Source organism: Typopeltis vanoorti, chromosome 11 (assembly GCF_054136105.1).
Source record: "Typopeltis vanoorti isolate ZY-2024b chromosome 11, IOZ_Tvanoo_1.0, whole genome shotgun sequence".
NCBI lineage: Eukaryota > Metazoa > Arthropoda > Arachnida > Uropygi > Thelyphonidae > Typopeltis > Typopeltis vanoorti.
The window spans coordinates 43,482,381-43,496,611 of NC_143559.1; the positions used below are offsets into that span (position 1 = coordinate 43,482,381).

Sequence of the window (14,231 nt, forward strand, 5' to 3'; positions counted from 1 at the left end):
AGTACTTTGAGGAAACTACGCTAAATTTACTAAACTTCAAGAAGTTCAAAAGAATGGGATATATTTTGAAACTTGAGATTATAACAGGATAAACTAGTTAGATCTTCCCACAAAGAGCTGTTTAATATAGTATAGTATATAGACAGTGGCAAGCCACTTATGACACAATTCTTATATTCTTTAATGCTAAAGAGAAAAAAAAAAAATGCATCAAGACAAACATTCGATAAGATCGCATGGCCAAGCAAGTGGCTTTTAACAGGTTAAGATTCTTCATACGATGACTATCCTTTCCACACTCAAGGGAAAAAAATTTAAATCTGATCAATGGTGTCATTTTTCTTCGTTGCTATCATTTTTGTTGATGTTTTATCTTCTTGAAATTCAAGATTTGTTTCTACAAACTGCTCAGCGAATACAGGCATTCAATAAACAAAAATATAATAAAAAACACTATCCACACGTAAAAGCAATGCGTTTTTTTTTTATTGGTAGGAGTATGGAGTAACACGTTAGATATTCCCGAAAGTCCATTCTATAGATCAAATATGGTTCTTTTTGTTTCATCTCACTTTGACCCTTTAATAGACAAATTTTATCCGCTGGGTGAACTAAATTTTTATCGGTAATAGAGATAAACTTAACTGCCAATAAATAACAGTCATAAAATAAAATATAATAATCCAACTCAACAACGAAATACTGGCTTGCGGTAATCGTACGTCCCTCCCTCCGAGGAGTTGGTGCAGAAGGTTACTAGTGTTTGATAGCATTAATTTCTCAGCAAAGTATATTCCATTAAGATGAACTGAATTCGAAATTGTTAATGTAGTGAGGGGGAGAAGTTTGCCAATACTGCAGGGGTGTGGGTTCACGTTGTTACCAGTATGTTTAGATGGGAAATAAGAGCCTCCGTCGCACAGTCGAGTATAGATGAAACCCTTTGGTCGGAAAGACCTGGGTTCGATTCCCGTCTATGACGTGACGAACCTTAAAATAAAAGTGCTACTTCCATTACTCCTTTAAGATGTGTTACGTTTGATTTTTTTTTTTTTTTTTACAATAGTATGATTCATATCGGTACAGGATACACCGAAATATTACCAAGGAAACTAGGCAGTATCAATGGTATAGTGTTGTCACTTGTATGATGATGTATTTGTGGCGACACTTGCAGGAGCTCTGGATGAAATGGCACTTGAGGTTTGTTATGTATGCACAGCAGGTTGTTGTTTAGATTACGTTAGAGCAGCGCATGCTACGTGATCAAGGACATCCTGGAATGAAAATATTAATTTAAGAAAAACACACACACACACTACTGATATTTTGTAGAAAACCCTTTATTTACTCAACAGATATCCATATACATGACTCCGGACAAATTCTAAAAATGTGTACAGTACAAAAAAGAAGTGCAGAAAACAGATACAAGTGAAAGACACGGTTTTTAATGCCATTTCCCTATATGTAATTCCTCTAAAATTTGTTTCGTGCTATCAATTTATGAAACTGCAATTAGTGAACATTGACCGTCTGGTCATCCATAACATTTTACAATAAAAGTATATCAAAAATAAAAACGTGGTGAAAAAAAAAAAAAAAAGCAAGAAAAATCACTAATGGAGTGACTAGATCTATTGATGATTTCAAGTATTAGTGACCATCACAGCTTATTACAAAAATGCTACTAATTCATAAAAAGGGGATAAAAAAAAACCTCAAAGATATATACAACGTATCGAACTGTGACGTCAGAGATCAACTGCATAAAAATGATCGCTAAAATGTTATCTATGAAAGAAAACCCTGTATTTCTGATTTTAAAATAAAAATCGGATAATGAAGTTCACAAGAAACCTGATTCGGAATATGAAATATTTCGGTTATTGTCGGATAAAGTGAAAAAACGGTCCATGAAAGGCGGATAAAAATTTCGACTATTGAATCATTAGTACGATTCCTTATTGTAAAAGTGTAAATTGAATGCGATAACGTACGTGTATAAAAATATACTTAGTATTTAGATCGCTGTGACCTGCGATCATCAATGTTTAAGTGAACTTCAAGGCTTTGATTTCGGCAGGATGTTATGAAAGACTTACCTGATTTAGTTTTTTGTTTTTTTTTCTTTCTCTTCTAAAACAGTTCGAATAATTTTTTGAAATCCCAAGTATGTAAGGATTCTTGGACGATTTTGCAAGCATGCACAAGATATTACACATACACAAAGCATGAATTGTGCACAACGCAGCAGAACATATCTATGGCCACGCTACTAGTGACAAAAGTGAGTTTCAGATACACAAAACTCAATTCAGTATTGCTAAATCTACGAACAGTCCTCAATGTGTAAATATTCAAGAACTTGTATAAAAATGGACATTTTCCCCGGAGATAACGCTCTCCGATTGATTCATTATTTGCTTCTCTACGAAGATACCAAAACAACTGTGCTTCCTGGTGCTAAACAGGAAGTTAAAAACATATTACTTTTCCATTTCTAAGATCAAAAAATTGCTTTCAATTCGTAGAAATATTTGGAGGGAGACGTTAAGTTAGAAGTTATTCAATTTTTAAAAGAAAATATCTTTCGAAATTAATTTCCACCTAAAGGCACGTGTTCGAAAATGAGTTACCGTCAAGCAACAACACTAGACGCATGCAATTAGGTCATCATTTCATAACTGAATATTTCAGTGTGTCTACGTTTATCCGAAAAAAAAAAAAATATCGGGCCTCCGTAGCCGCTGAATATTGAGTTTTACGTAAAAGGAAAGGCAGTTCTAGAAATGCAATAAAGAATGATATTTAAACCGAGTTGCTAAAGAAAAATTAACGAATGATATTGATTCCTATGTACAAAAATACAATACAGTAATGCTTAAATCTTTACAATATTTAATATTTAATATTCCATGCTTATAAAATCTTTTTTTTTTTTAATTTTTTGATTTTGCAAACATGAACAAATTCCTATTTTCGGTAGAAAACTCAACCCCACATTTATATATCACAGCGTGTCCAATCCTCACTAAGATTCAAGCAATATTGGTTTTTTTAACAACCAAACTGGAGAAATCAACTATTATTTATGAAGCTTTTGTACAGGAAAAACTGTTCCAGTCCTCGCAGTACAGAATAACTGATGTACACAGGTGTGGTTTTTATCTACTTGAATAAAATTTCTGCATGAGTAATAAAATGCGACGATAATTCTCATCGAATTCCTGCTCTAGCACAATATCAGAATGATCATAAAACAATACATATTTGAATATGCTTACAATAATTACAACCAAATAAGTATGATTACGTGAAAAGCAAATAAACAGCATAAATCTTCCCGCATTATGACAAATGATCAAGTATATACACACAGAGCATCCAGCTAATAAAATATGACCGGGCAGTGTATTCTCAGCAGAACTGTACGCCAGCTGAGAAAAGACAATCCAATTTTTTCATTCCAATGACATTCACCGATAGGGTGTGAAAAAACACACTGTTTATTTGGTAGCGAAACTATCTTTTTCTCCTTGTATGAATTCATAAAAATTACATCTTCCGTGCTCTGACGAAGTAATAGTTTTTATCCCACTGAATACTAATACTACACCCCAAGGAATTTCTGTATCGCTTGGCATTTTTTCCCTAAACGGATTTCAAACTATCTTTTAAAGCCACTCCTGATATAATCCATTCATAATTCGTTCACATTTACACATACTTAAAAAGCGACTGTGCAGAACGAAATCCATCAAACCTTTTATGGAGATATTTAAAATTAACATTTCTTTAAATGTATCATCAAGATAAACAATTATTCGTGTTTAGAACTTATTACAAAAAATGTCTTCCACTCTGATAGCGGAAGGTAGTGTTAATCTTGTTCATAAAACAAAATTAGAGAAAAAAAAATCAAACCAAAAACGCATTGCTAAATTTTAGTTATCCCACCCCCCCGCACTAACTCTATATTGCACTCTTGATCCATACAAAACTAACTGCACCCTCATAATGAAAAAGAAATGAAGATAGGTATTTTTTTGCTGTAAGATCTGTCCAAAAATCTTTTCCTAATTAAAGAGATGTGAAGAAGAATAAACAGCAATTGAAGGGAGGATAAACAACATGTTATCACAGCCAAAACGTGTTCCTAACTCAGTCCGTTACAACACATTCGAATACCATCCTATCTATCTCATAATTTCGGCACCAAGTAACAAACACCTCTTGAAAATGGAGCTATTCTCACTACGGCTCAAGGCAAACGGTATCAACAGATTTCTCCTTCGTTCGTTTAAATGGGAGGTGGTCCCCGAACATATCGGAGCTGAGGAGAAAGGGAAAAGTTGAAATTATTCAGAAAGTCACAACAATGTGGCTCCAAGGCACAAGCTAAACAGTACAGAACCACAAGTGCTACCTGGATAGGTAGTGCTGCGCGGACCACGCGCCAAAACAAAGATGACCCTCGTTTCTTTCCGTTTTCTTTTTCATCATCTTCGCTAGAGAATGAATGTTGCTGTTCATGTGGACGTTCGGAAGTCTTCTCTGGTAACACTTCGGCTGTCGGATCTCTGCAAGAAATTAAAATAACTATGAATAACTTATTACTAAGACACAGAAAATAATACATAGAAAAGAGTGTTCAAAGCGATTCAGAGTTCTAAACTACGAAGCGGAATATGAATGTAGTGTATATGTTACCGCTAAAGTGCAGAAATCAGTTATTCTGCAGATTAACTACGGTGATCCGTTAAAGTGCGGAAAATTGTTTCATTTCTCAAATTACTTAGGTAATCTGCACATTACCTACTAGGCACTCGTTAAAGTGAAAATAAGATCTTTGCTGGAACAACAGCAACGTTTCTGTATGTTTAAATTAAGATAATGTTATTTATTTATTTTTTGATATCTAAAGAATCAAGTTAATACAATCAAACAATCAACAAATTAGTTGATAGAATCAATCATCAATATAATACAAGGAATCAAACGGTTTAAAATATTGTTACAATTAAGAAAAAAAAAACATATGATAAAATTATGTTTACTTATTAAAAAACCAAACTAAAAGTGGAAGGAGAGGGGGGAAGGAGTAGGGAAAGGAAATGAGAGAAACAAACTTTTGAATTTTAACGATACTGAAGCCGTTAATGTGCACATTACCTAGGTAAAATGCGGAAAACTCTTGATTCCGCACGTTAACGGAGCAAATCAGTTAATCTACAGATTAGCTAGGTAATGTGCACATTAACGGTTTTCGCACTTTAGCGGTAACATATATACACTCAAACTGGGGACAGGCAAGTTGCTAGTTAACGGAAAATCCAGACAATTGCCTGGTCCCTAAGTTTAGGTATGAGCATTCATCTAGTGTTTTCAAAAAGCGAAGACAGCATTCCAGGTTAGTCGTTTTACAAAAAACAACAAGAGAACGAAGCAAAGACGAGCTTACGATTTTATGTGCATATATTTTAAATGATAAATCGCCCACGGGAAGTTGTAACTTATAATGCATCAGTGCTTGGATCCAAGGATATTACTGGAACCTTGCTCCGAGGAACAGACATAGTACTTTTTTTTTTTTTTTTTTTTAAATCTCAGGCCTAAATGAGCGATATCTTGTCTTGCTATCTAATTTAAGCGTATGGTTAGTAAGGAATTTTATATTTTGGCACTCATAGGCACAATATTTTCCTGATGCTTTTTATAATTTAAGAATAGAATAATTTATTATGTCGGCATAATGCGTACATGATTGTAAAATAATATTTTAATACATAGGAGTTAATAAAGATTTTTGGCCAGAAGATTATTAAAATTACTGCAGAAGAATAGACAAATTAGTATACCCCCTTCAATTTCTCTGCTGGTCCTTAAAATAAAATAATAATAAAAAAAAAAGCAATCCTTCCTTGGCAAATGCTGATACAATTCTAGTCTCTAATCCGTAATAACCAGAGTGAAAGCCAAAGCAATCATGAAATTTAAAAGAAAAACCCAACACTATTTGTTCACGCATCCCCTCCTTCAAAAACGTCACAGTTACACATTTGAGAACTTGAGTTATTATTAACCTAAATAACTCAAAATAGTATTCACTGTGGAATGCGATATAAATTTTAGTGTATCCAAATAATCTTCGCAATTCGTAAAGTCGAAAACACATCCAAGTTCTTTCATTTTGTATAATTTTTAAATACGGTTGCAAATACTTTATAATAATAACCGCGTTACCAACTGAAAACAAATTTCCATATTAGCCGCAGGCCAATAACGGCCTCTGAAACTTATCCGCAATTCACTTGTGACGTCCAGAATGTGTTTATGCGATACTAGATGTTCTTCATTGTATTCAGTTGGAGAACAGGCGGGTACCTAATTCAACTCACAGGTAAATTTGTGATAATGATAGGGAAGGAAGGGTGGGAAGTGCGAGGAGCAAGATACGGACTGCGGGCGGTACAAGTCTCACCTTTAAAAAGCCTACAGTGTACGTCAATGTCCGAATACAATGAAACGATTACACGAAAGTCAAGCATATCGCTAGCATCAGAGCATTTTCATGTAAAATAACTCGAAAAACGTTTTCCACTAATAAAAAAAAAAAAAAAATGAAAAGGTTCTACTGGTATTGTAAGGTGTCTGTACAAGTATTGAGTGATTCCTCAGTACTTAGTTTTTTTAAAAAAAATGTACACATCGGAATAGTTTTGCGACGTTTTAACACATTCTTTAAAACACTACTTCATTCGAAACAAAAGGTTAACATTAAAAGCTGTTGAGGTACACAGTTTCGAATTTGTTCATTTACTCTACTCCAACCCCGTTAACTATGGTTACTGAACTCCAGTTGGCAGAGTCGTTCCTAATGCCACTGTTAGCTGAATTCATCACTAATAGACTAGATTTAGTCACGTTCCATTATTGTACATTACCACTCCTCTTGTCTAGCACACTTTACATTTCACGCAGTGCACTTTTCTCTCTCTCTTTATTAAAAAGATCTGACGAGGCCTAACAATTTCGATACATCGAGACCACTTGATTTATATCAATATGGAGATTATTATGATCATTCTGTTTTTTTTTTTGTCGCGCATCAAAGAATACCAATGACAAATTAACCGTTTCGAAAAGATGGGGGGAAAAAGGAGAGAAAACAAATAAGCATCACGTTGAAAATGCTATTTCTAATATGCCAGGTCTATCTTATCCGATACATTGCGATATGTAAATAAAAATTACATTTTTAAATGCTTTAAGCATATTCTATACAATTGCAATATCGTAACAGTGAATGGTGATGACTATCCTTCAGTTTGAATGCTGCTGGTGTTAATATTAGTTCTGTTGATGTGTACGAATTATCCAAAGGAGAATTCTATATCCCTGTGCCATAATAGCTTGCAAACAAAATAATCACCGCTGATTATTTTAAATGTAAACATAAAATCATGAATTCCCGTATTTTAGAACTCAAGATCCGAATCTTCATTTTCTATTGTTACGGATATTTTGTGAACAAGAGTGTATCCATCTTGGATCTTTTGCGTAAACTAACATTCCTCGGAATAGTTACTGATAGCACACACGACAGAAGTTGAAAACTTGCCGATGTAGCCGGTTGCAATTTTTTTTTTTTTTTTTCTTTTTTAAGCAAGAGAGACAAGGCCGAGAGAGAGAGAAAGTATTTATGGGATGGGTTAGTTTCAACCCTGTTGACGGCTCCACTGTTACTCTTCATTTGTAATAAGAGCCTGTAGCGAAAGTTATTACGAGAACCAGTTATGATCGCGTAGTCACAATTGTAGACCGTAGTAAAAGTCCAGAAAAAAAGCCGAGAATGGATATCTAAGAAAGTACTGACGGCTGCTGCTATGATTAAAATTTACTAATATGAAAGGTACAATCGACTTTGAGTAGTACAGAACCTGCTGTCTCTACTAGGCAGTGTTATGAAGGAAAACTAAATTCTTATAAGAGCAGATTCCTTGGGGAACGTCTTTATAACAAAATTTGTAAAACCTTATTACATCATATGCTACTTCTGAAATTTTCATTCACAATTTATCGTGTTCGGTTTTAATTCATAGATAACTTGTTCTTTTATAATGGGGGGGGGAGGGTTAGGTTCCTTTTCGAATTTTAAAATATGTATATTATTTTGTTTTTCTATCGCTTCAGCACGATTTAATTCACTATGAATATAAATGAAAAATGTTTGTGATGACAGAATGGCTTTGACCTTCAGTTACATTCCCAAGGTATTTTGTACTAAAAATATAAATTGGCCATTTCTGTTCTAATAATGAATTATTTTAACGCAGATTTTATTAATCTTTTTAAGTTTTAATCACTAAACAACAGGGTTCAAGTCAAAGATTTTGACAAAAAAGGGGTGCTCCTAAATACATAAATAAACCTGCTGTTATATTGATTTTATTACATCGTCTTAACTTGAACAGATCTGACAGTCTTCGATTATCGGAAAATATGATTTTTTGATATTTCCTAATTATATAATTTTAAAATTAGGACTTTTGAAATTTGTTGCCTGAGCAGCTATGGTGTTTTCAAAATTCTTCTATTAGATGTATTTTACTGTCCATTATTCAATTGTACTGAAGACGTCTTTGACACTAATGCATTTTATATCCGTTAAATATTTTAATTAGCAAGTTTCCGTCTATAATTTTTTTTTTTTTTGCAAAATTATATAAGAAAATTGTTCGAAATATCGACGAAAATGCTCACACAAAGTCGATGAACTTTGGTCATCTTTTACAATGAATAAATGTTACATGGAAACTAACCCGGAATAACGTAACTGAATAAGCCAATATCGACTCCAAAGCCAGCTTTGGAGGTCTTCGATCATTTTCGAAGGCAACAAAAGCCTTATCTCATATTCACATCCAAACTTACAAAATATAGAGAGTAAAATAATAAATGGCAGTCATTTAAGCGCAATAGTTCAAGCCAGCGGCCTTCATCACACTTCTGATCTTCGGTGAACCAACCAGATATTTAAAGGCCATCGAAATTCTATAAATAAACAGAAAACCTGCAAAATTACCCACCGTTTTCCAGGAGTGTGATCCATGCCGATGACCTTTGGTCTTCTGCGACGGCCTAGCACGTATGTGTGTGTGCAAAAAATGATATTAACAAAACGGAAGCAGTTCAAATAGGATTTTAGGGGACATCTGTAATATTGTGTTTCGCAGCACTCCGCCAGTGGCATTGGCGGAGTGCTGCGAAACACAATATTACAGGATGGAAATGAGAAAGAAAATGCTTATAGGACCGAACGAGCACGAGCTATCTAAAGGTTTCAGAAACACTAGTGAAAGCTTGTTTCGGAGAGAGCGAAATGTCTAGCCATGATATTTGTTAAGACTTCAAGGAGTTTGTCAATATTTTCTGCAAGAGAGAAAAACCTGTCTTGAAAAATGCCAGGCTGTTCTTGCCAAAATTCCCGTGGACGAAGAATCTCAGCAAACACTAATCATGCATGGATATGAGAAACTTTCTTCTGCAGCTAGTTTAATTTTGGGAAATTTTTTGCTCAAGCTTTCTGATTATAATCATGAGTAATTAAGTGAGAACAGCCTTACATTTCGCAGGCATGAAAAGAATAATATCGAAATAAATCTTAGGACGACTCTTTCCCCATTTATCCCATCGTCTCACAAACGGACAATTGCTGCGGAAGGAACATGTTTTACCTGAACTCAACAAATGTAGGCTAAATTGGCCACCCAATCAAACAGAAATATCACTCAAGTGCTCGAACATCGTTATATACGTGCGTGTGTGTGTGGTGTAATAGCGCGCGCCAAGGGATACAAGGCCCCGGTCATTACTAAAGTGAATATTTTGGAAGTCCGGTTAAGTATTATCCCATTATTGTCATTAGAACCGCTCCTGAAATCACTAACTACTACCTGACTTAGTGAAAACGTTAGTTTTTCTCCGATTTGTTTATAGAATTCGCGTCTATTAATGCTTGCCTTCCATTCTTTCCAGCTGCAACCCACTAACGTCAATGCACGTCAATCACATCGGTGCAACCATGTAATACCACGTGTCTTTTCCTACCCGCATCGTTTAGCTTCAGCCGTAACTACTCCCTAGTCTATTGCACTAGAATCTGCACTACCCCGCCCACAGGCAGCTGACTGGAGTATGGTAATGCTGCACGCGCCCCGGCTGGTCACAGACATCGGCCTCCGGTGCATAATTAGGGTGTCGCGGGGTGATTTATTTGCGAGGGGAAAATCGCTTATTAAGCTGCGTTATGGGCCTTGCAGTTGTGATAGTAACGATGGGGGAAAAGTCGGGGAAAAGGAATGCTTCTGGCCGAGCCTATCGTTTCCCACGACGGACATCACACTAACGTCTCGGACACCTGGCAGAGCCTCCCACTTTCTCTTGCCAGTTTCACCTACTGGGCAGTCGAAGAAACCGAGTTCAGTACAGTTAAAGAATGATGTCTGCCTTCAGGTTTTAATATACAACTAAGGTCGAATTATCTGCCATAAATCTATCGAGGTAAAGGGATAAAACACGATACCGTTCTCGGCCGCTATAAAAGTGACCGCAGGCTTAATTATGAGAGCCACCAAAAATGTCTAGAAAAAGACAGAGAATATTTCATCACAGAACTCGTAAGCCATCTGTTATAAAAGTGATAGGAAGAGAGATGGTGTATGCGGCGCGAGCGATCGGAGGGGCGTTCAGATTACATACATTACATTCAGATAAGTCACTTTTCACGAGTGTGTCAGAAGCATCGTCTAAAGCATGGCTGCACAAAGACAAGGTGGATATTCCTGTTTCGAATTACGCATCCGATGTGATTACCATATGTAGTTTTAATGGTATTTTTAAATACAGATATTCACATACAGTATCGATTATGTACATAAAATATAAATTACTATATCATTAAGATCCAACTTTGACGTGCGACTCCAGTTACTTCCTACCTTAAGATTTTCGGCATTTCGAAAGGGAATGGCGTGTGGGGGAGAGAAAGTTTTAGGAGGTATAAAATGCTTAAAAATATGAAAAGTTCTCCAGAGTGAGATTATATGGGGAGGCACCGTAACTATCGTGTGCATCTTTATTAGCATTTATTTTTCAAACAGAAAATGTTTCATGCATTTTAAAGTTTTTTTTTTCAATTTTTTGTATTTTTAAAGCGAAGATCTGAAATCCATGATCAGCAAAATAAACCAAATTAGCAATAAATATGAGTATGAATTTCACCAAAACTAAAATAATGACAATAGGGAAGGAAAAGAAACTAGTTAGCATTGATATTGATAATAAATATATTGAACAAGTAACTCAAGCTTAACTATTTGGGATCACTCATCACTGAAGATCTAAATTATATGAAAACAATAAATCATCGAATAGGTTTAGGTTGGTCTGTAACAGGAACGCTAAATAAAATTACAAACGCTTGAATTCAAATGCATACGAAAAATAAACCAAACTAAATGGACTGAGAAAAAGACCAATCAAAGAGTGAGGGATGAACTAAATTACAAAGAACTAATATTAGACAAACAAAATAAAAAGAGATTAAAATGGTATGGACCTGTAAACAGAATGAATCAACAGAGATTACCTTACATTACTCTACAGGGATGGAAAACCACCAAACAGACAAGGATAAGCTGGATTACTAATATTAAGAAAGCTGCTAAGATCAACAGCCTTCAAGATCTTTCAAGAAAGACTTTATTAAGAGCAGAGAAAGTATAAAATACTTTCTCTCCCGTCTTGACGGAAGAGAAAGTATTTTATCCCTTTCTCTCTTCATACATACATTCTGACTGACAACGGAATATGCACGTCTATATCTGAATGTGCTTGTTGTGCAGATATCCATTTGTGGATTCTTTTGTCAGGGAAAAACTGAAGAACATTTACCATTATTACTTAAAATGAACAGATCGTAAATCTGAAGAAAAATGTCAAACCGTAAATAAGACAATCCGATTTGACCTTTTTCTTCAGACCGTGCTTTCAAATCAGTACCATTTTCTTATGTTATTAATTCTTATGGTAACCCGGTTTGTTTCGTATATGTGTTAAATACTGTAGTGAAAACTTCGCTAAGGTGTTTATAAAGAGTTAGACTTCTTAAATAGCGAACACTGAACGCTTTGTAAGGAATCAGTAAGGAGCATAGAATTCTCCTACGAGTAAGACTGCTGATACACAAAATAACTGCGTCGATGATGAACGTCAACGAAATTGGCCAAGTCTGACCGAAAAACAGCGAATGAGATCGATATTCGTGGTTACCAGTAACAACAAATTTAACAATATAAACCAGCTCTGTAGGTAGTTTTCGGTATTGAGACCACATTGTAATATAGAGTTTATTAAAAATACAATTAAAAACCCGACAAGTTTCGTGCATTGAGACTTACATCATCAGGGGGGTATTGGTACGTAAAAGGTTTACACAAGTTTATTTTAAATAAACTTGGACATTACATTACAATGCGGTCTCAATACGAAAACTACCTACAGAACTGCTTAACGACAGAAACCTACGTCTACAATATAAAGCCGCATTGAAGAAAATGATGTGGCGCCACAAGCCTCCACAACCATTTTACACGATACAACAGGAAAGTATTCGCATAATAAACAAACATTACATTCTTAACAGAAGGAACTTAACGTATCTTCCCAGGTATCTTTGCTCAGAATGCGTCAAAAATTTGACATTGAGGCAACAAGACATTATTTGATAATAAAGCCCGATTCAAATATACTGTAATACATTCTTTCCATCTGAAATTCAAAACTTAATTTTTGATATTTACCACATATATATATATTTGCGAAAATAAGACATTTTTGCAAATATATATTTATTTCTGCTTCTGCAATGTTTTAATCCATCTGCTAGATTGTTCGCGAAAAGTAAGGCACAAATATTTAAAATGTGTCGCATCAGTTAAGAAATTTCACATATATTATCCCCTTCCAATGCGTACGAGGTCATCAAAAAGAGCAAAAGAATATAAGCATCAAGCAGTTCGAAGCAAGAAAAACCGTAGAAAATACTTGGATTCATTTCTGAGAGGTGATATAATAAATGGCACAACGAGGATTATGGTTATATGCTAGACAGCAGTGAAGTTGGAGGAATTGAAATTAAATGATGACAACATTTCACGTAGATGGAAAATAGAAAGTAATGCTATCAGGCACATTATTGAACTGTCGAATGAAATTGTGTTACGCAAAACTGTACGCTGGCCCTCAGAGGTTAATTATGGGAGAATAAGGATAGCCGCTGTGCCTGCTATTATCAGAAAGATCCAAGAAGGCAGGTCCTGCTACTTTTTAATAGCGCGGGACATTTACCAATTCAATGTGGAATCCGCTACGTATAAAGAACGAAAGCAGGACCTTATAGCAAATAGCGTAATTTGCTTTTTGCTTCCGTATTCAACTACGGAAGCGTTTACATTTGACGAAAGTATGCAGGTTTGGGATATCAGCGTTTCAGGATACAGTAATGAGCACATAAGTTTGGCGAAGTAACGTTTATAGCTGGAGAGGGGAGAGATAGAATGGGTTCATATAATTTCGCCTAGGTACATGTACACCTAAACAGATCTTCAATCACATTATATGCAATTTTGTTTTACCTGATATTGAGGTAATACTCAGAAAACGGTTTCGACACCTAAAGACGTATCAGCACATTTTATTATGTTTCATAACAAAGTTGGAGAAATTTTATGAAAACCTAGGCGAAATCATCCTCCTAATCCCGACATATACTTTCAAACAATATTTTTGTCAGTAGACCGATGAATCCTGTGTCATTTTTCCTAAGTACATAATTCATTCATAGATCACAGTCTGCTCGATGTCTTTCGTTTTCCGCTTCTAGATGTCTTTTTAATTTAATAACTGGTATGGCAACCAATTAGGTTAAAGCCCCGTTCCAGGGTTAAGCTCAGTGGGGATGACATTTCAAGCGAAAAGCAACGTAGTTTTTTTTTTTTTTATATTTTTTTTTTAATTCCTATTTTTGGAAAGTGAGTGGCTGATCTATTATGACTTATTCTAACACAATAGGTAGATCACAGACATGAGGAGCTAAGTTTTATTTGGAATTAATACCAAACCTTCGTTCCAGCCAACCTCCAATGATGTGTAAATTACCCACAACA

At 35.1% G+C, this 14,231-nt stretch overlaps 1 protein-coding gene across 1 annotated transcript in view; it reads right to left on the bottom strand.

Annotated features, from left to right (window-relative positions):
- Positions 1 to 1,334: 1,334 nt before the first annotated feature.
- The window catches only part of LOC150101479 (uncharacterized), a 599,391-nt gene continuing 586,494 nt past the window's right edge, over positions 1,335 to 14,231 (bottom strand). The window contains exon 18 of the mRNA XM_090400199.1: positions 1,335 to 4,583. Coding sequence (XP_090256325.1) covers positions 4,304 to 4,583 — 280 coding nt within the window. The 3' untranslated portion in view covers positions 1,335 to 4,303. The remainder of the gene's footprint in view (positions 4,584 to 14,231) is intronic.